This window comes from Balaenoptera physalus, assembly GCF_965194825.1.
Source record: "Balaenoptera physalus genome assembly, chromosome: 20".
Lineage (NCBI taxonomy): Eukaryota > Metazoa > Chordata > Mammalia > Artiodactyla > Balaenopteridae > Balaenoptera > Balaenoptera physalus.
In genome coordinates, this window is record NC_138901.1 from 16,514,672 (window position 1) to 16,539,291 (window position 24,620).

Sequence of the window (24,620 nt, forward strand, 5' to 3'; positions counted from 1 at the left end):
TATATATATTATGTAAGCTTTTATTCCAAACATTTCACTGGAGCATTCTTTGAGCTTCTTCCCCAAATGGGCTTATATGTAATTCTCCAGAAGTTCGGTAGAACATATTATAATTGAGGGCAAAGTCCAGAGGACTTACCTTAAAAAATAATAATAATAATTTGTTCCTTTAGGATAGGGAACACATTAAATCCTAACTTTAAAAGTTAGCTAGCGCAAATGAGGAATTAAATCTAAAAATATTCACCAAGGATGGTAAACATTATTATGCTTAGCTCTTTTTCACAAAGAAAATTAAGTGATATTTGTAGAATATGAGCTGGAATGTTGATAAAGAATATCTGGGAGATGACTGGATATGCCTATCCTGAGGAGAAAAACAGTCTTCCTCTGTCATGGACACCTCTTCAGTGTCTGGTTTTTTATAGCCAATAGTTAAGAGAGAATTTTCATATTTGAGAACTAGAGTCTCTTAGTAACAACTGAGATTATTAGAATGGTAGTCAGTCATATTTGTTGCTTTATCTATTTTATATATATATATATATATATATATAAAATAATACGTACTGTGTGTTTATATATGTTTATGTTATATTAGTTCCTCATTATAAAACTGCTGTATTTCATAGACTCAAAGATGCTGTTGATTGTAAGCTGCACCATTGTTATGTGCCACTAAGAAGTGATTTCAGTTAAACTAAGACATACCATCTGGAACACTGTTGTGTTTTAACTTTCATATTCAGTCAGCTTTTTTAAAAAAGATGTTCCCATGTCTTAGAATAAGAAAGGAAAACAGTGTCTGTACCTTGAGTGTGGACTATATACAGGTACATTCATGTGTGTTATTTAATGCACAAAGCAACAGCTTACAGGCTTGTAATAAGCAGAGCTAAATTTGAACTCAGGGCTATTTATCTGACCCCAAAGCATTTTCTGTCTAACATATTCTGCTGTTGTATCCTTTTCATCATTTCTCTTGAGCATATTTATTGAAATTTCACACCTGGTAAATAAAACTGAGGGGGAAGGCACAGGGACCTAGAGGGTTCTGTTGCTAAAGGAGACTTCTCTCTCTTAACACGCAGTCTTTCTCTTAACACACAATCTTCAACATCCGTGTCTAGTACAAAACATTATATTATTTTTTTATCCCTTCTTTTGACTGATCTGTCAGATTACACAGCGCCTGCTAACTAAGGATGGAAATGTTACTGGGAATGAGAGATGGAAGAACAATGAAACTTGTGGATAGAAAAGCTGCTGAATGAGAATAGCAGTAACCTAGAATACCCGTCTTCAGAATTGATGTAAAGCAGTTGACGTTTCCATCTTCATAGGGTTATAAGGCATTGTGGGCAGCCATGTCTTGTCTAGGTAGCCCAGGGCGATCTTGTGCTGGCTTACGGTGAGGTCACTGATTTATCTTAAGGTGGGTAGGAAAGCTTGATCTATTTAGAATGAAGTAGGAAAGTGAGTATGTGAAATTGCACCTTAATTTTTGTTTTACAGATGAAGAGGTGGTTTTGTTTTTTTTCCTTGTACTTTGACTCCATGTGTTACCTGAAATTGGTAAAGGGAAAGCAGTTGACCCAAGTGTACAACTTAGTTTTTTCTTTTCTTTCCTTTTTGCTTGCTTGCTTTGGCCCTGTTTTATAATCAGGCTTAGCACAGTTTCTTCTACCATTTCTTCCTTTTTTAGTTTTACTTCATTTTTTTCCCCTTTTTTTAATGTAGGACAGATTTGTATTTCCAGAGAGGAATAATTTATAAGGATGTGTTACGACTTCATGCAGCTGTGACCCTTCCCAATTTCTGTAGTCCTGTGTTCTCTAGTGTTTAGTTCTCTAGGCCTGGACAATCCAGGCATGGTCCTGGTTCTGACTTTAGGAAGTGATAGTGAAGGGTGGGGAGACTCTCCTGGCCTTTTAACCTTGGCCTTAGAGTGCAGTAGCCTTGAGGTTATTGCTGCTTGTGGCTAATGCCACAGCCGTGTAATGTTGACCCAGTATAAACCCCGAATGCTAGGGAATCCCAGCTTGGGGTTGCCATGACAAGTGTGGAGTGGAACTTCATGGAGTTTTCTTTGCTAATAATGACCTTTCCTTTCGTGATTATTAACTATATTTATTAAGTATATTTTAGGAAAATTTAAGTAATCATGTAGACCTCTCCCTAAAGCCTTACTTCCATCAGTCTCTTCCTTAAGCTCTTCCTCTTTTCTGCTCTCACGTCATCTTCTCTAAACTTCTGTTATAGCACTGTCATTGTAATACTTCGCCTGCCTGTCTGTCTGAGGTAGACGAAGGTAGTAAGCTCCTTGTGAGTGGAATGTATTTTATTTATTTTCTTATTCTTAGGGTTTCACACCACCCAGCATGTGGTAGACACTCAATAAATGTCAGCTGAATGAACAGATTTTAGCTGTTTCTATGCTTTTTATTTGCTCATCTTCCTTTTAGTTGCTTTCATCCTTTTTGGTATGAGGTACAGTATAAAGGATTTAATGGTTGGTTTTGTATGCTATAATGAACGAACAGAGTTTTGGGGGTCAGGGAAAGAATGCACGGGTGAGTGGTAACATATGCATCAGCATGGCACTTGAGTAAATATTTGCAAAAATAGATTTGATTAAAACGAATGCACATTGAAAAGACCTTTCAACAGATTAATAGGAGCTCTATTGTTGCAGAGGCCAGAAACCTTTACTGACTCTCTGACTGTTCTCTTCCCTCACATCCCAAGAAGCATATTTGCATAACTGATTGATTCTGTCTTCAAATATATATATATCCAGAATCCAACCACTTTGATCCAACAGCGGTTCTTTCTGCTCCTCTATTTACTATCCACTCATCCGCGTGTCAACACAATAGCAAATTGATCCTTTTAAACCATAAGTCAGATCATTGCTCCCTACTGCTTGAAACTCTCCAGTGATTTACCATCTGGACATAAAAGCTGAAAGACAGGGAGTTACAAGGCCCTGCACCCCCACTTACCTCCTCTGCCTTGAGCTTCTGCCTCAGACTCCACTCATTCATTTTCCTTCAGCCATACCAAATTCCTTCCAGTTCTTAAAGTTATCATGCTGGCTCCAACCTTGAAACTGTTGCATTAGCTCTTCCTGCAGATATTCCCAAAGTTTGTTCCCAAGTTTCTTTCCAGTATTTGCTCAAGACACCACCTTCTTGGTGCATTTTACCCTGACCGCCTAATATGAAAGAGTGCCTACTCCCACTTTATTATCCTCTCACTGTCCTTTAGTTTTTTAGCATTTAACACTTTCTAATGTGCAACGTAAATTTTACTTACTCATATTGTTGATACTCTGTCTTTGTCCCAGTATTAGAATTGTAAGCACTTTGAGGGATGAGTTTGGATAGGAGTAGGGAGAAGGATATGTCTTCTTTCTTTTCCTGTACCCCCAGCACCTAAAAAATGTTTGATGAATGGAGACACGATGGCTTGATTTGAATGAATGAAAGCCAAAACAAAGATTAGCTGGGTCTAACTAACCCAGCTTTTATCCCTAGTTCTGCCACGGATTGGCCTATTGACATGACCTTCGACCTGCATCCTCCCTGGGTCTATAAAATGATGGGGAATAAATGGTCCCAACTAGGTCTTTTAAAGCTTTCACAGGAGGGTGTCTTTGTAGTCTCTCAGGTGTTTTTTAGAAATTATTTGGTAGTTTAAGGAGAAAAATTTCCCTTTGGAAAATATTGGCTGTTTTATCCTGACTTACCTTCTCACCTAAGAAAAATTGAGGGAGTAACTTTATACCTAATAGTTGGATTTATTTAGGCTCCTAGCTATAATTAATATAAACTTAATATTTTCTTGTTCAAGGGCAAAAAGTTTTTAACATAAAACTCAAAAAATAATTATTATGCATTTCCTTTCTTGGTGTATAACTCTGCTAGGGAATACGGGAGATTCGAATATATTTGTATTTTGTCTAAGTCCTCAAGGATCTTACCATTAGTTAACATTTAAATGACAAATTGAGGCAACAATAAATGAAATAAATAATTTGGCCTAAGATTCTGCTGTGGAAATGAGATTTAAATATACAGAATGTAAGATAAAATCACGATGCTTTAGGAAGTCTGGCAAAGTGGATAAAGAAAATAAGGGGCTCAGTTAACCAGGGACGTTTTCTTGGAAGGAGGTGGGACTTGGCCTTGACAAGCTTTTTGAAGCATAACCTTTTGGATAGATAAATGTAAGAAAAGGGCAGAATCAATATAAACAAAGACATAAGAACAGGTAGTGGGTAGTATTGTAACCTTTAGTTGCATTTCTTTACCTACTACTTTGTAATAACTCCCAGCTCTCAACAACAACTTCATATATATTCAGACATTTTCTAGGAGATAATGCGGTTAGTGTAACGATATTTGGAGAAAGTAGTTGGAAATAGATAAATAAGGTAGGGACGGATTATGGACTTTGCCAAGATGAGTTTGGGCTAGCTTTATATAGGAGATGGGGAGGTGGTTTAGGCTCTTAAGCAGAGAAGATGTTGAATGCAATATTCTGAGAAGGGAATGTTGTACAAAATAGCTGCTTTTTACAAACAGTTTTTACTTTGAAATGGAAAAGTTTGTGAGGTCTATTTTATGCTTCTGATTGAAACAAGAAAATATTTTGCAGCTAGGGCAAATGTTTCTTGCTTTCTTAATAACCTCTCCCTCTTTCTGCAGAGTCTCTGCTTCATTTTCTGCATAGCCTAGGTATAGTCTTATTCCAGAATAGGTAACTTGTTGTTTCTTTTACGGCGGGGGGGCGGGTGGGGAGGTCCTGTTTTTCTTCCCTTTTAAACTGAGGTGAAATTCCATTGTTCCTTCTTAACCACCACCGGACCCCCAATCTCTTACATCTCCTATTTCACGGAAATTTTTGTCTTAGAAATAACCCCAGGGACAGGATCCTCTGGTTCATTGGCTCACAAGAGCCTATGTCATAATGGCCTAGGGAGCTCAAATTGATAAGTCAAAGTCTTTAGGCCCTGAAATCTGTTGATATATTTTAGGATGTTCGTTGGGGGATTCTGATGCTGAGTCAAGATGATTGAGTCTAGTATTTTTCAGTTTAGAGCTTGCATTAAGACTTACCAGGGAAGCTTTTTAAAAACAGAATATCCAGCTCCCCACCTCAGAGATTGTGAGTAGATTTGATGTTGGACCTGGGCAGGTATAGTTTGATAACGTTTCCCCCAAGTGATTCTAATACAAAATTTCCATTAAGAGCTTCTTATCAGTCAGATCTCCTTATTTTCTAGACCAGAGAAAGAGAACCAAAGAGCACTTGCATCCCAGTCTTTCTGTTACAGTGTCATAACTGGATTTTGGTCACCTCTACTTGCGTTCATGGGAGATTTCATGTCTGTGGTTTTTGTTTATTTTTCATAGTAAGCTAACTTCTGCCTTCACCAAGCTGGGCCCATGCTGGCTAAGGAGAGGATTTGTGGAGTCATTTAAAATTTTTTTTTACATTTTTTATTTTCTGGGATGAATGTAAAATCTGAACTTGAAATTGTCAAGCAGGAACCTAATCTGGAGTAATGCTTATGCTTGTGAGAAACAGGTGTCTTTGGAGCAGTTTTAAGTTTTTGGTTTCTAAGATACTTACCGTAGAGACTGTTCCACCTTTGTTTCACCCGGTGGTTGTGGTTGCTCAGAGATAGCTGGTTTAGCTCATCATTTATAATTGTAGCACTTCTAGTTTGGTCATCCTTAAGCCACATTTTTGATCAAGTTAAGTAGAAAAACTGCATTGCTACTGTTAATATGGTATAGTCTGGTTGGTGATATAGTGTAAAATACCATACTCTGATAAAGATCCCAGATCTGAAAGATGTGAATGAAAGATGCTACAAGCCATGTAGGTCCGAACATTCAAGTGGAAGAAAGGGGAAGCTTGGGTTTGAGTCTTAGGCGGTATTCATGGCTACTGCTAGGGCCTTTTGTTGAAATCACTCTTGGAAGAGCAAAGCTGCTGGTGGTATATTTTGTTTCAGAACCATAGGATAAAGGAAAAGGCCTCTGGTAAACCAGACACCCCCCCCCCCCCCCCCCCCCGCCCCTAACTCTTGATATTAACTCCTAAATTAAATTTGTAGCTTACACCACTTAAGCTGTTTTTCTCTCTGTCCTGCAGGGGTTGATAGTTCTTGGAGAGGCGCCTCCCCCAGAGCACACAACAGACTTATTTCTTCCACTTAGTTCTGAGGTGAAGACAGATCATGGGAATGATAAATTGGTAAGTATAAAAGACAGAAAAGGGAAAATGAGTGAGAATTTGAGGTGTAGCTTCAGCATAGTTTATTCTCTATAATAAGGATCCTTGCATTGGCTGAAGGAAGGGGTTGTATCCCCTTTTATCACCTCTGGCATTTTAAGCTCTGAATTCCTGAATACGGCACCACAGGGCCCCTCATGCAGTTGTGTAGCTGACTTTAAAATTTAAAAGCAGCTTCTAACTCTCAAGACAGCACAGCCAGAGCAAGTGGACATTATGGAATATTCCTGGGAATTAGGAGACCATGTGGCTCTGATAACTTTGATAAGTAAGGTAACCTTTCTGGGCCACTATAAAATGGAAGGGTCGGACTAGAGGTTTGACTCACAAAGATGTTGAAAATGGTGTTTGAGTTACCCCTTTAATTCTGTAATGAGGATAAAGCTGTCGTTTTTTGTAATCTTCTGTTTCCTTAGAGCCTAGCTCAAATCCCTCGTCATGATTCCTTCCCTTTTCCTATTTGTCTCATTTTTCTTCTGAATTCCAAGACCACTTTTAATTTATTTCTTTCATATTTTTACTTTTCTCAAAAGGTCACGGGCTTTTATGAGTATTAACATTTCTTGTTTTAAGTAATTTGATCTAAGGAAAACTAGATTTGTGATGAATGAAATTTGATTTTAGACTTAACAGAAAAGTTGCAAAAGCAGTACACAAGAGTCCCCACATATCCTTCCCCTGCTTCCCCTAGTGTTAACAGCTTGCATAACCATTGTTCAGTGTCAAAACTAGGAATTAACATTGATACGGACTACAGATTTTATTCCAGTTTCACTTATTTTCTCATTTATGCCGCCTTTTTTTGGTCCAGAGTTCCACATTCCATATAGTTGTCATATCTCTTTAAAGTCTCTTCCAGTGTGTGAGAGCACCTCAGTTTTTGTCTTTCATGACCTTGACACAAGAGTATTGGTAAGTTATTATGTGTAATGTTCCTCAGAATGGAGTTGCCAGATGTTTTTTCGTTAAAGGTTATGCATTTTTTGCAGTAATTCCACAGAAGTGATACTGTGCCCTTCTCAGTATACCATATTAGGGGTACAAGATGATGGTGATAGCTTTTTCACTTGGTTAATGTGATGCCTGCCAGGTTTCTCCACTGTAAAGTTAGTATTTTTCCCTTTGTAATAAATGACTATCTCATGGGGGGATACTATGCATTTTTCTGTTGCTCATTATACTTTAATCCACAGTTTTATCATCTACTGGTGGATTTTTCCTGCAAAATTACTGCAATAATTATTGCTGTGGTGTTTACTAAATGGTGATTTTCTGTTTTCTACATTTGTTCATTGGAATTCTGTTAGGAAGAGCTGTCTTTTCTCCCCCATTTATTTCATCCATCAATCGGTTATTTATTTCAGGATGGTTTTATGGATATTAATTTTATGTTATGGATTATAATCTACTATTAGTAGTTATTCAGTTGCAGTTGTCTCAACTTTTGGCATTGGGACCTCTTTCAGATTGGCGTCTGTGTCCTTTCAACATGCCCCCCCCCCCCCCGCCCTGTTTTTTGAGCACTCACTTTCTGGCACCCCACAATGTTCCAGGCTCATCTTGTATTTTACCTGTTCCAGCCCTGCTTCTTTTTATTGGAGAACAGGGTTTTTTTGTTTTTTTTAATTAATTAATTGATTGATTGATTAATTAATTAATTATGGCTGTGTTGGGTCTTCGTCTCTGTGCAAGGGCTTTCTCCAGTTGCGGCAAGTGGGGACCACTCTTCATCGCGGTGTGCGGGCCTCTCTTGTTGCGGAGCACAGGCTCCAGACGTGCAGGCTCAGTAATTGTGGCTCACGGGCCCAGTTGCTCCACGGCATGTGGGATCTTGCCAGACCAGGGCTCAAACCCGTGTCCCCTGCATTGGCAGGCAGATTCTCAACCACTGCGCCACCAGGGAAGCCCCGAGAACAGGGTTTTGAAACCAAGATCTGGGTACTAGTTGTGCTCATTGCTACTTGGTGTCATTGCTTCTATCTAGGACTTCTCAACAAAGCTAGTAAATATATATATATATATATGTGTGCTGCTACATGCATACACACATATATTTTGTTACCCACCCATCTGTATATACACTAAAAACCATGAGTTTATACTAGTACCAGTCTAACACCACAGCCTTCCTCCTTCCTTATTGATACTTATTTGTTCAATCCTAGTACCATATAAAGTAGTTTCATAATTGCCAGCTCATACTCCTGTGAGAAATATCTTTACTAACCAGAGTACAGTATTGTATACAGTATGTTAGCACTATAATAAACAGTCAAAATACTATTTCCCCGAAGTTGTACTTAGGTTAGTTTGCCTTTCAGTGTGACTATGCAATTATTTTGTAATACAGTTAAGTTCTTTTGTTACTATAGTATTCCACTTCTTGTTGCCCACACACACAGTACTTGATATTTATTATTTTTTGAGTATGCGAAACATTACTACTGTGCTAAGAATTAAAGCTGTACAAAAGGCTATATAGCCCTGTTTCTATTTCCGCCTTCTTTCCATTGTGTTCCCACCTCCTGTAGGTAGCCAATTTCATTAGTTTTTGCATTATCCTTCCTTCCTATATTTCTGTTGCACAAATGAGCAGATACATGTGTACTTTCTTACATCTCCTTAACTACTGGGTAAATATTCTTTAAAAGACTAGATTTGAAATTGAGGGGGTTTTTTGTTTGTTTTAGCAAAAACATTGCTTCTGTGGCTTTTGACAAATGACGTCATTATTTGTGTTTGCTTTCATTTGCAAAATAAGCCTCACTTTTTAAAATTTTTTTGGTCTGCATTGGGTCTTCGTTGCTGCGTGTGGACTTCTCATTGCAGTGGCTTCTCTTGTTGCAGAACACAGGCTCTAGGTGCACGGGCTTCAATAGTTGCGGTGTGCAGGCTCTAGGGCACGTGAGCTTCAGTAGTTGTGGCGCACGGGCTTCAGTAGTTGTGGCGCACGGACTTCAGTAGTTGTGGCGCACGGGCTTAATTGCTCCGTAGCATGTAGGATCTTCCTGGATCAGGGATCGAACCCGTGTCCCCTGCATTGGCAGGCGGATTCTTAACCACTGCACCACCAGGGAAGTCCCAAGCCTCATTCTTTTACCTTTCCTTACTTTGTGGAATTGATGGAGTTAACAAGTGAACTATTAAGTGAAGGACTAATGCTTTCCCAGAAGTAAAGCATACAAAAATGTAAGCTATTGATTTTTCTTTTTAAACATTCAAGGTATAATCTTCCTACCATTGGTTACATGGGAAGAGTGTTCTTTTCCTTGAAGTTTTGCAGTCATCAGGGACAATGAATGGTGCATTGGCCCCCACGAGGGTTTTGAGATAGAGAGTAGAGGGTTAGATACTGGCTGGAGAACGTTTGATCCACAGTATTAAAAAACACTGACTGGGCTTCCCTGGTGGCGCAGTGGTTGAGAATCTGCCTGCCAATGCAGGCGGCACGGGTTCGAGCCCTGGTCTGGGAAGATCCCACATGCCGCGGAGCGACTAGGCCCGTGAGCCACAACTACCGAGCCTGCGCGTCTGGAGCCTGTGCTCCGCAACAAGAGAGGCCACGATAGTGAGAGGCCCGCACACCGCAATGAAGAGTGGCCCCCACTTGCTGCAACTGGAGAAAGCCCTTGCACAGAAACGAAGACCCAACACAGCCAAAAATAAATAAATAAAAATAAATTAAAAAAAAAAAACTGACTGACCAATTAGGACTTTTAAAATAAATTGGGCTGTGGATAGATAAGTTGAACAGTAAGAATTTATAAGGCTGTTTTTGCAATTACCATATTTCTCTAGATTCTAGAGAAAGATTTTCAACAGTGTTGGTAAATACAGATCTTAGGTTTAGTAGTCGCTGGACTTGTAACAGCATTATGCTGGTTGCATTTTTAGAAACGAATAATTCAAAGTTTTGTTTTTAACTTGTCTTTTTTTTAATTGGAGTATAATTGCTTTACAGTGTTGTGTTAGTTTCTGCTGTACAGTGAAGTAGATCAGCTATATGTATATATATATCCCCTCTCTCTTGGACCTCCTTCCCGCTGCCATCCCACCCATCTAGGTCATCACAGAGCACCGAGCTGAGCTCCCTTTGCTATACAGCAGGTTCCCGCTAGCTATCTGTTTTACCCATGGTAGCATATTTACGTCAAACCTAATCTCCCAAAGTTGTTTTAATATAATTATAGATTATATTTTGACCTCAGTATAGAGACATAGGAAAGTGAGGCACATAGTCCCATTTTACATGTGCAGAAATTGAAGCCTAGGTAAGTAACTTGGTGGAAGTAGAATTTTCAGAAAGTTCCACTTCCACTTTAGCACAGTTTCTTGGCCGTGGTGCTAGTTCATGGAAATGACTGGTATACTCTTTATGGGCCAGCAATATTTTGGTAATTTTAAGCAGGACTATGCTGGGTATCATTGAGATGGAGAGCATTTTGACCCAGAAATGAAAGTTGAATTCCTTACATCCAGTTAGCCTTTTCTTTCCATTTTGATAATGTTTGTCAGAAAGGTAATAACTAACCAAAACAGAACTGTTAAATTTTCTAGACAAACAAATATGGTGCATCTAAGGAAAATGGTATTTCAAACAGTTATAGCATGGCGTTACTTGAATGACTGAAGTAAAGATACATACACACATATCTTGCATACACACCTAGAGATTTATTTTATTACATGTTTTTAAGTTGTGTGCCTTTTGATTTTTACCCCTTTACTTTCTCTACTTTTTAGTAAAACAAATTCAGTGAACATGGGTTCTCAGACCCCAGAAAAATCTACTCCCCCCCCCCCGCCCCCAATAAACCTTAATTTAATCTAGTTTTTCTTTAAGGGCTCTTTGTCACACTTAATTGATCTGGCCAAGAGGGTGGAGTAATGAATCAAACAGATGCCTACTTTATAAGAATAACAAGTAGAATCTCATTGCTGTGTTATTCCATGCATCTGGCCCTTTCAGTCAAGGAAAAAAATCACTTCAGTAACCCTGCTTGCTACCTTTAACTCTAAGATTTCCCCAAAAGGTAATCCCTGGGGCTCTGCTTTAGAAAAAGGAGGGATTACAGAAGCACTCTACCTACCACTTCAGCTTTTCTACTCTTTTCTGGCTGTGGGATGCATGTACCCTCAGAGTGTATCTGAACATCACATAAAACTCAAGAGAAGCTCTGTAACAACTATTTACAGTTTTCCATTGGATGGCAAATATCTGAGTCATGCTTTAGTTTCCTGAAAATATTAATGATGTAAACCACTGCAGTAATAACAATCGGGCTTAAATTAGTGTGTGGATTTAGTATTTGTGAAGTGTTTGTTAATGTTTCTCTACCCTGTCTTTGCAGCCTTTTGGACTGCAAGATAAGGAGTGTTCACTTTTTCTTAAGGCAATGTGAATGCATTTAAGAAAATCTTAAGTAAAATTACATGTGTTTGTGAGTTGTGTTTTTCTTTTTCTAGATGAAACACTATTAGAGGATTGGGGTTAATATTTTAAGCTCTTTGAATTTGAGAATGAATGATGAACCTGGTTGCCCCAGTGCCCTGCTTTACATCTCAGGGTTATTACATGTAGGATATCCCAAGGTTTCTAAGCAGATCCTTCTAAGTATTCAGTGCCTCCGTGTATGGTTGGGATTGGAATTCAAGCACATTTTCTCTCTGACTTTGATGCTCTTAATTGCTGTGTGCTTCTGTATCCTTGACAAGCATTTCTGTGCTTAAATAACCTTTTTGCCTGTTGACGTCTGTTTTAATTGGGGGGCTGAATTACCCCCAGGAAAGTTCCAAGTTCCTCTAAGAAAAATAAAATACACATTGAAGATTAATGGCCTTTAAATATACTTATATATCTGTAGGCATGAAAAACAAGGATAGATTATTAGCTAAGAAAAGTAAACTTGTTTTGAAATGAGATTTTGTTAAAGAATGGCAACAGTTTGTCTTGACAGGTGTCCTGGTGGTTAGTTCTCCGTAATCCCTAGAAAATAAATCTTAATCAAATGAGAGTCAACCTATTGCTTAAATGTGGCACCTTGTAAAACATGTAGATATATAAACCAGATCTCTGTCATAACTTAATGCTAAAAGCTGTTGTTTTAAGCGAATATAAAGTTGACAGAAGTTCTTCAGATCAACACCAAAAAGTTCATAGTCACAGCGTTTTCATGTTGAAAGGAAACTTTTTCATCTAAACCAGAACTTCTGAAATCTAGGAAAGCTGTAACATGGCTGGAGTCACACATCTCCTAGTTAACACCAACCTGAATCTTAAACCTTTTTGTCCTTTGTCATACCATAATATTTGTTTGGGCTTTTTGAGGTGTTCCCTGAATGGTAAATCCTCACTAGCATTCAGGAGGGTATTGGGTTTATCTGGGGTTTTTTTAATGTTAAAAATATTATCTAAATGTAGAGAAAACTTCGGAAGAGTCCTCTTCTGCCTCTTTTTTTAAAAAATTTTATTTGTTTATTTATTTTTGGCTGCATTGGGTCTTGGTTGCTGCGTGTGGGCTTTCTCTAGTTGCAGCGAACAGGGGCTACTCTTCGTTGCGGTGTGCAGGCTTCTCATTGCGGTGGCTTCTGTTGTTGTGGAGCACGGGCTCTAGGCGCGCGGGTTTCAGTAGTTGTGGCACGTGGGGTCAGTAGTTGTGGCTCCCGGGCTCTAGAGCGTAGGCTCAGTAGTTGTGGTGCACGGGCTTTGTTGCTCCACGGCATGTGGCATCTTCCCAGACCAGGGCTCGAACCCATGTCCCCTGCATTGGCAGGCAGATTCTTAACCACTGCGCCACCGGTGAAGTCTCTATTCTGCCTCTTTAACACTATTTTTACCTTGTCATTATCTGTGTGCATGTATTTTTAGTCACCACAATTGTATTAAAAATATTTTGAATTCAGCCCCTTTCCAAAGTCATTTCTACCTATTATTTTCTATATTTAAATATTCTTCTGGGTAAAGGAAGAGGAAATATCCTTTATGATTATCTTCAATATTCTGATTTGGTGTACCACATTTTATAACTATGCCTCAAGTGTTGAGCATTTAGGTTATTGATCCATATCATTGCAGTGACTAGCTTTGTGTGTTAAGATTTGGGGGGATGTTTTGTTGAGTTATTTCTTTAAGATAGATTTTGATGAGTAAAATACTTTGTCAGAAGACATGAACACCTTTATAACTCTTACACATTACTTTCCATGAGGAAATCAGTGTGGCTTTTAAGGCAATGAGTACATGAGCCAAATTTACCATAATTTTGGTGGTGTTGACTAATACAATTGTTCAAGATATAACAGTACATGTACAGGGTATCTAACAAGGAAGACAGAACACTTTCCCAGTGTTTACTCATTGTAATTTACTCATGTGTCTTGTCTGTTTGTATACCCTGATCTAACTTTTTGGACAATTTGTATTAAATTTTTAAAATTAGCTTCCCAATCTCTTGTCCTTTCTTGAGACTGTTCTCAGGTCTTCAGATCCTCTGGTATTTTCTCCTTGGGGGTATAAAGATCAAAAAAGAAATTTAACAATACTGATAAATAGAATTTCAGCCTCAAAATATTGGCTTTGATATGTACTGGTAGCAGTTACAGGAAAGGGGACGTCAGAACACCCCAAAGTCAGTTTGAGTGTAAGGAGGAGACAAAGACCACAGCCATTCTGTGGTATTCCAACAACTCCCAGAGCCGAGGGATAACTGAGCTGTGGCTTTATTGCCAATACCTTAGACACTCCATGTGATTGACATCTCATGGCTGCCCCTACCCCTTTTAGCCTAGTAAATACATAATTTGTTTTGAAATAGTGAAATTCCAACTTTTCCATATTTTTTTCCTACCTCCCTTTTTTCATTTTATAGTCTAAGCATATACAATTGACTCTTGAACAACATGGGATTTAATCCACGTAGAATGTATAGTCAGCCCTCCCTATCCACAGTTCCTCCACATCTGCCGGTTCAACCAGCCACAGACTGTGTAGTACTTTAGTGTTTACTATCGAAACATATCCACGTATAAATGGATCCCTGCACTTCAAATCCAAAAGTTGTTTGAGGGTCAACTGTATTTGTGTAGTCCAAAGTTACTACCTGATAGCATTAGGTAATTATTATTCATTGTCATTTTATTGTTTCAATTTTTTTTATCACAGGGGTGAAATACATATATAGAGAGAGTGAGAGAGTGAGAGAGAGTATGGTTTTCTGGAAACAAGCTTCCAGCATACACTGTGAAGTTAAGCAGATATTAACTACATTTAAATTTCCTCTTAGTTGTCTTCCTACTGAACTTATGTACCCTTCTTGACCCTTAGGTTGAAAACTTGACTCTTGGTACTATATAATTGTTTTGCTGTGCTTCTGTTCCATGGAGTCATTAGGTCATTTCCCTGTCAGGAGGCACTTTACTACTTTTGGTCTGTTAAATATCTTAATTCCTAACCCCTCCCTCCAAAGCAAATTCTCCAAATTTTGCCAAAGCAAAATCTCGAAAGCTGATTCTCTTAATTATTTTCTTTTTTCCTCAGTCATATGAGTGATTTTGGTTTTGGTTTTTTTAAGGCCAAAAAATGCATTTATTTGGGATTTGTGAGGACTGCAGCCCAGGAGACACAAATCCAAGAAACACTTAAATGTGTTCCATAAATGAGTTGTTTTTCAAGTTGGTCATCAGAAATTTTAGGTGTTTCATTAAAATGAAATGGTGCTGCTTTTCAGGCTGGTGCTGTTGGTTAAATGTTGATAATATATTTTCATTTTTCTTCTCATTAAGATTGAGTCTGTTTCTCAGCCACTGGAAAACCATGGTGCCTCTGGTCATCCTTCAGAGTCATTGTCTACTAAATCATGTGGAGCATTGAGACCTGTCAATGGAGTCATTAATACGTAAGTTTTATCTCTTCTGCATACTTCTTATACTCAGCAGGCTTGTTAAAGATGGGTTTGAGGCTCTTAGTTATCCCTAGCCAGGAGTAACCCTGGTTTAAAGAAGCAGAAACCTTATCACTTCATAATATTGTGCATGCCTCCTACTGTAGCAAGTATATTTTAAGTAGCCTCCTAATGTATTTTCCTGTTAGTTACTGTGGCCTAAAATCGACTCAGCATGGAGAAAAATTTAAAGTCCTAAAGTTATTATGAATCGTTGTGATTGGTCCTGTCTTGGTAGAATTCCTCAGAAATATGTACATAAAATCCTCTACTGTAGAACAGATTAGATCCCTAAAGGCTGTAAATCTGTATTTATGAAAGATCAAGGAATCCTTCTGCAAGTGAACAATGAGTACACATCCCTAATAGGCAAGTTTCACAGGAGAACTGATTCTCAATATATATTAAAAATATTCTTACCAGTTGCAATTTTCTAGACTTTTAAGAATTCATGTTTTTGTTGTAGAAGAGAACTTAATCACTAGAACCTGAGTTCACTTATTGACTTTTGCATTTTTCAGACATGGTAGAGTAACATCCACCAAGAGCACCTTAAAAATAAGCACAGATACTGCATACCCACTTAGATTAACAGACACCAGCATCAAGAGGTGACCTCTGTGTGCTCTAGAACACATGTTTGTGTCTGTGAACGTTTGCAAGTAGAGGTGGTTGAACAAGTGTTAAAGGCTTTGTTTCCTTACGTCTTCTGAGAAGTGGATATTCTTCCTTCCCCCTTGTGTAGTCTTCAGCCTGTCTTGGCAGACCACATTCCAGGTGACAACTCTGATGCTGAGGAACAATTGCATAAAAAGCAAAGACTGAATCTAGTTTCTTCATCAACTGATGGCACCTGTGTGGCAGCCCGAACACGTCCTGTGCTGAGCTGTAAGAAACGGAGGCTTGTTCGACCCAACAGCATCGTGCCTCTTTCCAAGAAGGTCAGTACCAGTGAGACTTGGTCACTGTTAAACAGTGAGCCAGATGCTCAGATAGAGGTACTAGTTTCTTGCCAGCTTTGGTTCTTTTAACCAGTGTTTTCCACACTTGGCTAACCACCAAGGCTTCCTGCAGAGCTTTAAAAAATACTGGGTTCCTGAGCTCTGTTTCCTAGAGATTCTGGTTTCGTTGCTCTGGAGTTGGGCCTGGGAATCTTGTTTTCAGAAAACAAAAAGCTCCTAGGTGACTCTTCAGCCAGGTTTGGAAACCATTGGTTTGAGATTTTAATAGAAATGGGAGAGAGGAAGTTGGAAGTTCTGCCATTAACACTTTGAAGGAGAGCAGTGTGTCTTCTCACTTATACTGTTATCACTGAAAATGGCAATGTGGAATGCTTTCCTTTTTAAGAATCTCCATTAAAATTTCTAAGCTGATGATACTAAACGAATGTTTGTCTTCACAGACAAAATGGAGATTATTTTACAACTACAGGAAACTTGATTGCTGACTCTTCAAATAGCAGGGTTGGATTTAGTTCAAAACCAACGAAATAGGACTCCAGTGAAAATAATACCGTGCAGTGATTAAGAGCATTAACTTTGAAGAGGACAGACTTGGGTTTGAATCATGGCACTGCCACTTAGTAGTTTGTGTTTGGGGCATGTTAACACCCCACCCCACCCCACAGTGCCTCAGAGATCTCATAGGGTTGTTTCAGGATTAACTGAAATGTATATAGTTTGCTTATTGGGGTATCTGGCTGCTAAGTTACTAGTACAAGATGACTCTTGCTGTTTACACTTTTATTTTTATTAATTCATTCACTAATTCAACAAATATTTTTTTGAGTTCCTACAATAAGCTAGATCTGTTCTATGCACTGAGAATACAACACTAAACAAAACAGACAAAAATTCTTACCCTCATGAAATAATCTAATGGGTAGAGACAGAAAATAAAGCAATAAAATGCCGCAACTAGAGAAAGCCCGAGCGCAGCAATGAAATCCCAACACAGCCAAGTATAAAAACAAATAAATAAATAAATTTATTTTTTAAAAAATGAAGTGTATAGTATGTTCTATAGTGTTAAGTTCTGGGGAGAAAAATGCAGCAGAGGAAGGGAATAGGGAATGGTGGGGAACTCAGATGGAATTCAGCCTTGATGCATTTTTTTATTCCAAGTCTTTGGAGATGTGAAAGATAAGAAACTAGGAAGGAGTGACCAGTGAAGCAGAAGGAAAACCAAGAGAGTGTGGTATGTGGAAGGCAAGTGAAGAAAATGTTTCAGAAAGGAGGGAATTATCATCTGTGTTAGATGCTGCAGACGGGTCAAGTTAGGTGAAGACTAAGAATTGACTGTAGGATTTCGTGGGGCCAGGGTTGCTTGAGACCTTTGTAAGCAGTTTTATTAGAGGTAGAAGAGTGAAATTCTGATTGGATCAGGTTCAGGAGAGAATGGAACGGAAGGAATTGAGGGAACCATCATAGATAACACTTTCAAAGAGTGTTTCTGTAAAGGAGAACAGAGAAATAACCCGTTTGACTGAAAGAGAATGTTTCTTAAGATAATGCTATTACAGTATATTTGCTGGTGAGAAAACTGAGGACAAGGGAGAGGAGATAATTGTTGGAACCATTAATATTTGGACAGTAGATTTTCACTGCTTGGCTTGTTTTGTTATAGTATGCATTTGGACTGTATAATTTTGCCATGATCATTCATTCATTTATGGCTGTGTTGGGTCTTCGTTGCTGCACGCAGACTTTCTCTAGTTTCAGAGAGCGGGGGCTACTCTTTGTTGAGGTGCACAAGCTTCTCATTGCGGTGGCTTCTGTTGTTGTGGAGCACGGGCTCTAGGCGCGTGGGCTTCAGTAGTTGTGGCACACGGGCTCAGTAGTTGTGGCTCGCAGGCTCTAGAGCGCAGGCTCACTAGTTGTGGTGCACAGGCTTAGTTGCTCCGCAGCATGTGGGATCTTCCCAGACCAGGGCTCGAACCCATGTCCCCTGCGTTGGCAGGTGGATTCTTAACCACTGTGCCACCAGGGAAGTCCCTTGCCATGATCTTTTTTTTTTAAAGGAGAGTATTATTAGTGAAAATTAACTATTAGGCTGTATCATTTCTCTCTTGTCTATTCCTCAGACTGCCTGAATTACCAAAATACCAGAAAAGAGTTTGGTGGGTTTCTCACATTGAATTGAATTTTAATCAATTTTTTATTAATAGTCATATAAATCTAAATTATTTTCTGAACAGTTGAAGAGTTGATATTGGGCAAGCAAAGAAAACAGTATATTACTGTTAAGTATAAGAAAGTAGTTTTTGGCCATGCCCTTGATGTTTTTAACAAAAACAAGCAAAAACCTACCAACAGCATCGCCTCATGGGGAAATAGTGTCCTTTCTCTGTTTCGGCAGTTTGCTAGCCACGGTGTCATGACATCTAAGGGTGTGATAAAATTTTTCTGAAGTATAGGTTGGCCTCCTGGATTCTTTTCTTTTATATCTGTGAAGTAGCAAGGCTTCTTTGTTGCAGTTGACACTAGTTTCTTCTTGTTCATGCCCCAAAACTGATGTACTTTTGAAGGTAGTACATATAAATGTTTAAAACAAGGGGGAGACATACAAAGCATACTAAAGACCCTTTGGTTCCAATGCCAGTGTCTAAACTAAAACAGAATCATTCTGACATGCAGAAGTAAACTACATGGAAAATAAGACAAAGAAATAAGTTTAGTTTGGAAAATAAACCATTTGCTGATGATAGCAGTAATGCTGGAGTTCTGCCAAAGTTGGAGACAAAGGCCATTCTCTCTGTCTTAGTTGCTCACTGTGTCTTCAGTGGATCCTTGCTCAGTGATAATTGCTGTTGAGCAAGTACCTTGCCCTCTATCATTTTGAGGTGATGGATTTGCCAAGCAAATTTATTCAGCAATTTTGGGTCCCCACGGTGTTCCAGGACACCTGGGTTTCATAGGTGAACAAAAGTCCTTGCCCTCATGGAGCTTACTTTCTAGTGGCAGAGTACTCAGAAATCACCCAGTGCTTAGGACAATAGCCTCTGAACTTTTGTGGGAGTGTTTTATATATGCATTATAAAACACATACAAAATAAATTTTGAAAGGCTGAGATAAAGTAAATAGAAGCCCTAATATTTTATTTACAAACTGTCTTCAAGCCAAAAGAATTTTTTAAAATACTTTAATATTCTATGATTAACAGATAATGATGAATAGAGCCTTACTTTCAGAGTGGACTTCCTCCATAACCATTGCATTGGTTTTTTGGGTTTTTTTGCTTGTTTGTTTCTTTGTTTTTTGTTTTTTTATTAAACAAATGTGGCTTGGATTTGCACTAAGATTTTTGGAATGTCTTTAAATTATGCTGGATTTCAATTAATTTTTGTTCTTGGCAAATTCTCTATCAGATGTTGCAGTGTCTGTGCACCAATAAAAGTAACACATTGCATTGCATTCTGATTACCACAACATATACTAAGATTTCTAAGTTAATTTTTTTTAAATGGTGCTTTATTTTCATAATTAGAAGGTGAAATAATTACCATTTCAAATAGTTAGACAGATTTGAATATTTCCTATTTTGGTGCTTTCCTCTTCCCTGAAATGTATTCAAAGCCTTGTTTTGTTTTTTTGAATTTTATTTATTTTTTTATACAGCAGGTTCTTATTAGTCATCCATTTTATACATATCAGTGTATACATGTCAATCCCAATCTCCCAATTCATCACACCACCACCACCACCCCCTGCTGCTTTCCCCCCTTGGTGTCCATACGTTTGTTCTCTACATCTGTGTCTCAGTTTCTGCCCTGCAAACCAGTTCATCTGTACCATTTTTCTAGGTTCCACATATATGTGTTAATATACGATATTTGTTTTTCTCTTTTCTGACTTCACTCTGTATGACAGTCTCTGGATCCATCCACGTCCCTACAAATGACCCAATTTCGTTCCTTTTTATGGCTGAGTAATATTCCATTGTATATATGTACCACATCTTCTTTATCCATTCGTCTGTCGATGGGCATTTAGGTTGCTTCCATGACGTGGCTATTGTAAATAGTGCTGCAATGAATATTGGGGTGCATGTGTCTTTTGAATTATGGTTTTCTCTGGGTATATGCCCAGTAGTGGGATTGCTGGGTCATGTGGTAATTCTGTTTTTAGTTTTTTAAGGAACCTCCATACCGTTCTCCATAGTGGCTGTATCAATTTACATTCCCACCAACAATGCAAGAGGGTTCCCTTTTCTCCACACCCTCTCCAGCATTTGTTGTTTGTACATTTTCTGATGATGGCCATTCTGACCGGTGTGAGATGATACCTCATTGTAGTTTTGATATGCATTTCTCTAATAATTAGTGATGTTCAGCAGCTTTTCATGTGCTTCTTGGCCATCTGTATGTCTTCTTTGGAGAAATGTCTATTTAGGTCTTCTGCCCATTTTTGGATTGGGTTGTTTGTTTTTTTAATATTGAGCTTCATGAGCTGTTTATATATTTTGGAGATTAATCCTTTGTCCGTTGATTCGTTTGCAAATATTTTCTCCCATTCTGAGGGTTGTCTGTTCGTCTTGTTTATGGTTTCCTTTGCTGTGCAAAAGCTTTTAAATTTCATTAGGTCCCATTTGTTTATTTTTGTTTTTATTTCCATTACTCTAGGAGGTGGATCAAAAAAGATCTTGCTGTGATTTATGTCAAAGAGTGTTCTTCCTATGTTTTCCACTAAGAGTTTTATAGTGTCCAGTCTTACATTTAGGTCTCTAATCCATTTTGAGTTTATTTTTGTGTATGGTGTTAGGGAGTATTCTAATTTCATTCTTTTACATGTAGCTGTCCAGTTTTCCCAGCACCACTTATTGAAGAGACTGTCTTTTCTCCATTGTATATCCTTACCTCCTTTGTCATAGATTAGTTGACCATAGGTGCGTGGGTTTATCTCTGGGCTTTCTGTCTTGTTCCATTGTTTCTGTTTTTGTGCCAGTACCATATTGTCTTGATTACTGTAGCTTTATAGTATAGTCTGAAGTCAGGGAGTCTGATTCCTCCAGCTCCATTTTTTTCCCTCAAGGCTGCTTTGGCTATTAGGGGTCTTCTGTGTCTCCATACAAATTTTAAGATTTTTTGTTCTAGTTCTGTAAAAAATGCCATTGGTAGTTTGATAGGGATCGCATTGAATCTGTAGATTGCTTAGGGTAGTATAGTCATTTTCACAATATTGATTCTTGCAATCCAAGAACATGGTATATCTCTCCATCTGTTGGTATCATCTTTAATTTCTTTCATCAGTGTCTTAAAGATTTCTGCATACAGGCCTTTTGTCTCCCTAGGTAGGTTTATTCCTAGGTATTTTATTCTTTTTGTTGCAGTGGTAAATGGGAGTGTTTCCTTAATTTCTCTTTCAGATTTTTCATCATTAGTGTATAGAAGTGCAGGAGATTTCTGTGCATTGATTTTGTATCCTGCTACTTTACCAAATTCACTGATTAGCTCTAGTAGTTTTCTGGTGGCATCTTTAGGATTCTCTATGTGTAGTATCATGTCATCTGCAGACAGTGACAGTTTTACTTCTTCTTTTCCAATTTGTATTCCTTTTATTTCTTTTTCTTCTCTGATTGCCATGGCTGGGACTTCCAAAACTATGTTAAATAATAGTGGCGAGAGTGGACATCCTTGTCTTCTTCCTGATCTTAGAGGAAATGCTTTCAGTTTTTCACCATTGAGAATGATGTTTGCTGTGGGTTTGTCGTATATGGCCTCTATTATGTTGAGGTAGGTTCCCTCTATGCCCACTTTCTGGAGGGTTTTTTATCATAAATTGGTGTTGAATTTTGTCGAAAGCTTTCTCTGCATCTGTTGAGATGATCATATGGTTTTTCTCCTTCAATTTGTTAATATGATGTATCACGTTGATTGATTTGCATATATTGAAGAATCCTTGCATTCCTGGAATAAACCCCACTTGATCATGGTGTATAATCCTTTTAATGTGCTGTTGGATTCTGTTTGCTAGTATTTTCTTGAGGATTTTTGCATCTATGTTCATCAGTGATATTGGCCTGTAGTTTTCTTTCTTTGTGACATCTTTGTCTGGTTTTGGTATCAGGGTGATGGTGGCCTCATAGAATGAGTTGGGGAGTGTTCCTCCCTCTGCAATATTTTGGAAGAATTTGAGAAGGATAGGTGTTAGCTCTTCTCTAAATGTTTGATAGAATTCGCCTGTGAAGCCATCTGGTCCTGGGCTTTTGTTTGTTGGAAGCTTTTTAATCACAGTTTCAATTTCAGTGCTTGTGATTGGTCTGTTCATATTTTCTATATCTTCCTGGTTCAGTCTCGGTAGGTTGTGCATTTCTAAGAATTTGTCCATTTCTTCCAGGTTGTCCATTTTATTGGCATAGAGTTGCGTGTAGTAATCTCTCATGATCGTTTGTATTTCTGCAGTGTCAGTGGTTACTTCTCCTTTTTCATTTCTAATTCTATTGATTTGAGTCTTCTCCCTTTTTCTCTTGATGAGTCTGGCTAATGGTTTATCAATTTTGTTTATCTTCTCAAAGAACCAGCTTTTATTTTCATTGATTTTTGCTACTGTTTCCTTCATTTCTTTTTCATTTATTTCTGATCTGATCTTTATGATTTCTTTCCTTCTGCTAGCTTTGGGGTTTTTTTCCTCTTCTTTCTCTAATTGCTTTAGGTGCAAGGTTAGGTTGTTTATTCGTGATGTTTCCTGTTTCTTGATGTAGGCTTGTATTGCTATAAACTTCCCTCTTAGCACTGCTTTTGCTGCATCCCATAGGTTTTGGGTCGTCGTGTCTCCATTGTCATTTGTTTCTAGGTATTTTTTGATTTCCCCTTTGATTTCTTCAGTGATCACTTCGTTATTAAGTAGTGTATTGTGTAGCCTCTATGTGTTTGTATTTTTTACAGATCTTTTCCTGTAATTGATATCTAGTCTCATAGCGTTGTGGTCGGAAAAGATACTTGATACGATTTCAATTTTCTTAAATTTACCAAGGCTTGATTTGTGACCCAAGATATGATCTGTCCTGGAGAATGTTCCATGAGCACTTGAGAAAAATGTGTATTCTGTTGTTTTTGGGTGGAATGTCCTATAAATATCAATGAAGTCCATCTTGTTTAATGTATCATTTAAAGCTTCTGTTTCCTTATTTATTTTCATTTTGGATGATCTGTCCATTGGTGAAAGTGGGGTGTTAAAGTCCCCTACTATGATTGTGTTACTGTCGATTTCCCCTTTTATGGCTGTTAGTGTTTGCCTTATGTATTGAGGTGCTCCTATGTTGGGTGCATAAATATTTACAATTGTTATACCTTCCTCTTGGATCGATCCCTTGATCATTATATAGTGTCCTTCTTTGTCTCTTGTAATAGTCTTTATTTTTTTTTTTTTTTATTTTTCTTTAAAACGGCTCTGATGTCCTGCTAGCCATCTTTTTTTTTTTTTTTTAATTTATTTTATTTATGGCTGTGTTGGGTCTTCGTTTCTGTGCGAGGGCTTTCTCCAGTTGTGGCAAGCGGGGGACCACTCTTCATCGTGGTGCGCGGGCCTCTCGCTATTGCGGCCTCTCTTGTTGCGGAGCACAGGCTCCAGACGCGCAGGCTCAGCAATTGTGGCTCACGGGCCCAGCCGCTCTGCGGCATGTGGGATCTTCCCAGACCAGGGCTCGAACCCGTGTCCCCTGCGTTGGCAGGCGGATTCTCAACCACTGCGCCACCAGGGAAGCCCTAATAGTCTTTATTTTAAAGTCTATTTTGTCTGATATGAGTATTGCTACTCCAGCTTTCTTTTGATCTCCATTTGCATGGAATATCTTGTTCCATCCCCTCACTTTCAGTCTGTATGTGTCCCTAGGTCTGAAGTGGGTCTCTTGTAGACAGCATATATATGGGTCTTGTTTTTGTATCCATTCAGCAAGCCTGTGTCTTTTGGTTGGAGCATTTAATCCATTCACGTTTAAGGTAATTATCGATATGTATGTTCCTATGACCATTTTCTTAATTGTTTTGGGTTTGTTTTTGTAGGTCCTTTTCTTCTCTTGTGTTTCCCACTTAGAGAAGTTCCTTTAACATTTGTTGTAGAGCTGGTTTGGTGGTGCTGAATTCTCTTAGCGTTTGCTTGTCTGTAAAGCTTTTGATTTCTCCATCGAATCTGAATGAGATCCTTGCTGGGTAGAGTAATCTTGGTTGTAGGTTCTTCCCTTTCATCACTTTAAGTATATCATGCCACTCCCTTCTGGCTTGTAGAGTTTCTGCTGAGAAATCAGTTATTAACCTTATGGGAGTTCCCTTGTATGTTATTTGTCATTTTTCCATTGCTGCTTTCAGTAATTTTTCTTTGTCTTTAATTTTTGCCAATTTGATTACTATGTGTCTCAGCGTGTTTCTCCTTGGGTTT

The 24,620-nt window shown here is 38.4% G+C and overlaps 1 protein-coding gene across 8 annotated transcripts in view; it reads left to right on the forward strand.

Annotated features, from left to right (window-relative positions):
* The window catches only part of KANSL1 (KAT8 regulatory NSL complex subunit 1), a 188,918-nt gene that overhangs the window by 124,184 nt on the left and 40,114 nt on the right, over positions 1-24,620 (forward strand). For 6 of the 8 annotated variants that reach the window (XM_082443083.1, XM_082443081.1, XM_082443085.1 and 3 more), the window contains 3 exons: positions 6,169-6,270; positions 15,091-15,203; positions 15,994-16,189. In XM_082443083.1, coding sequence (XP_082299209.1) covers positions 6,169-6,270; positions 15,091-15,203; positions 15,994-16,189 — 411 coding nt within the window. The remainder of the gene's footprint in view (positions 1-6,168; positions 6,271-15,090; positions 15,204-15,993; positions 16,190-24,620) is intronic. The other 2 variants (XM_082443084.1, XM_082443086.1) reach the window with 1 other exon arrangement.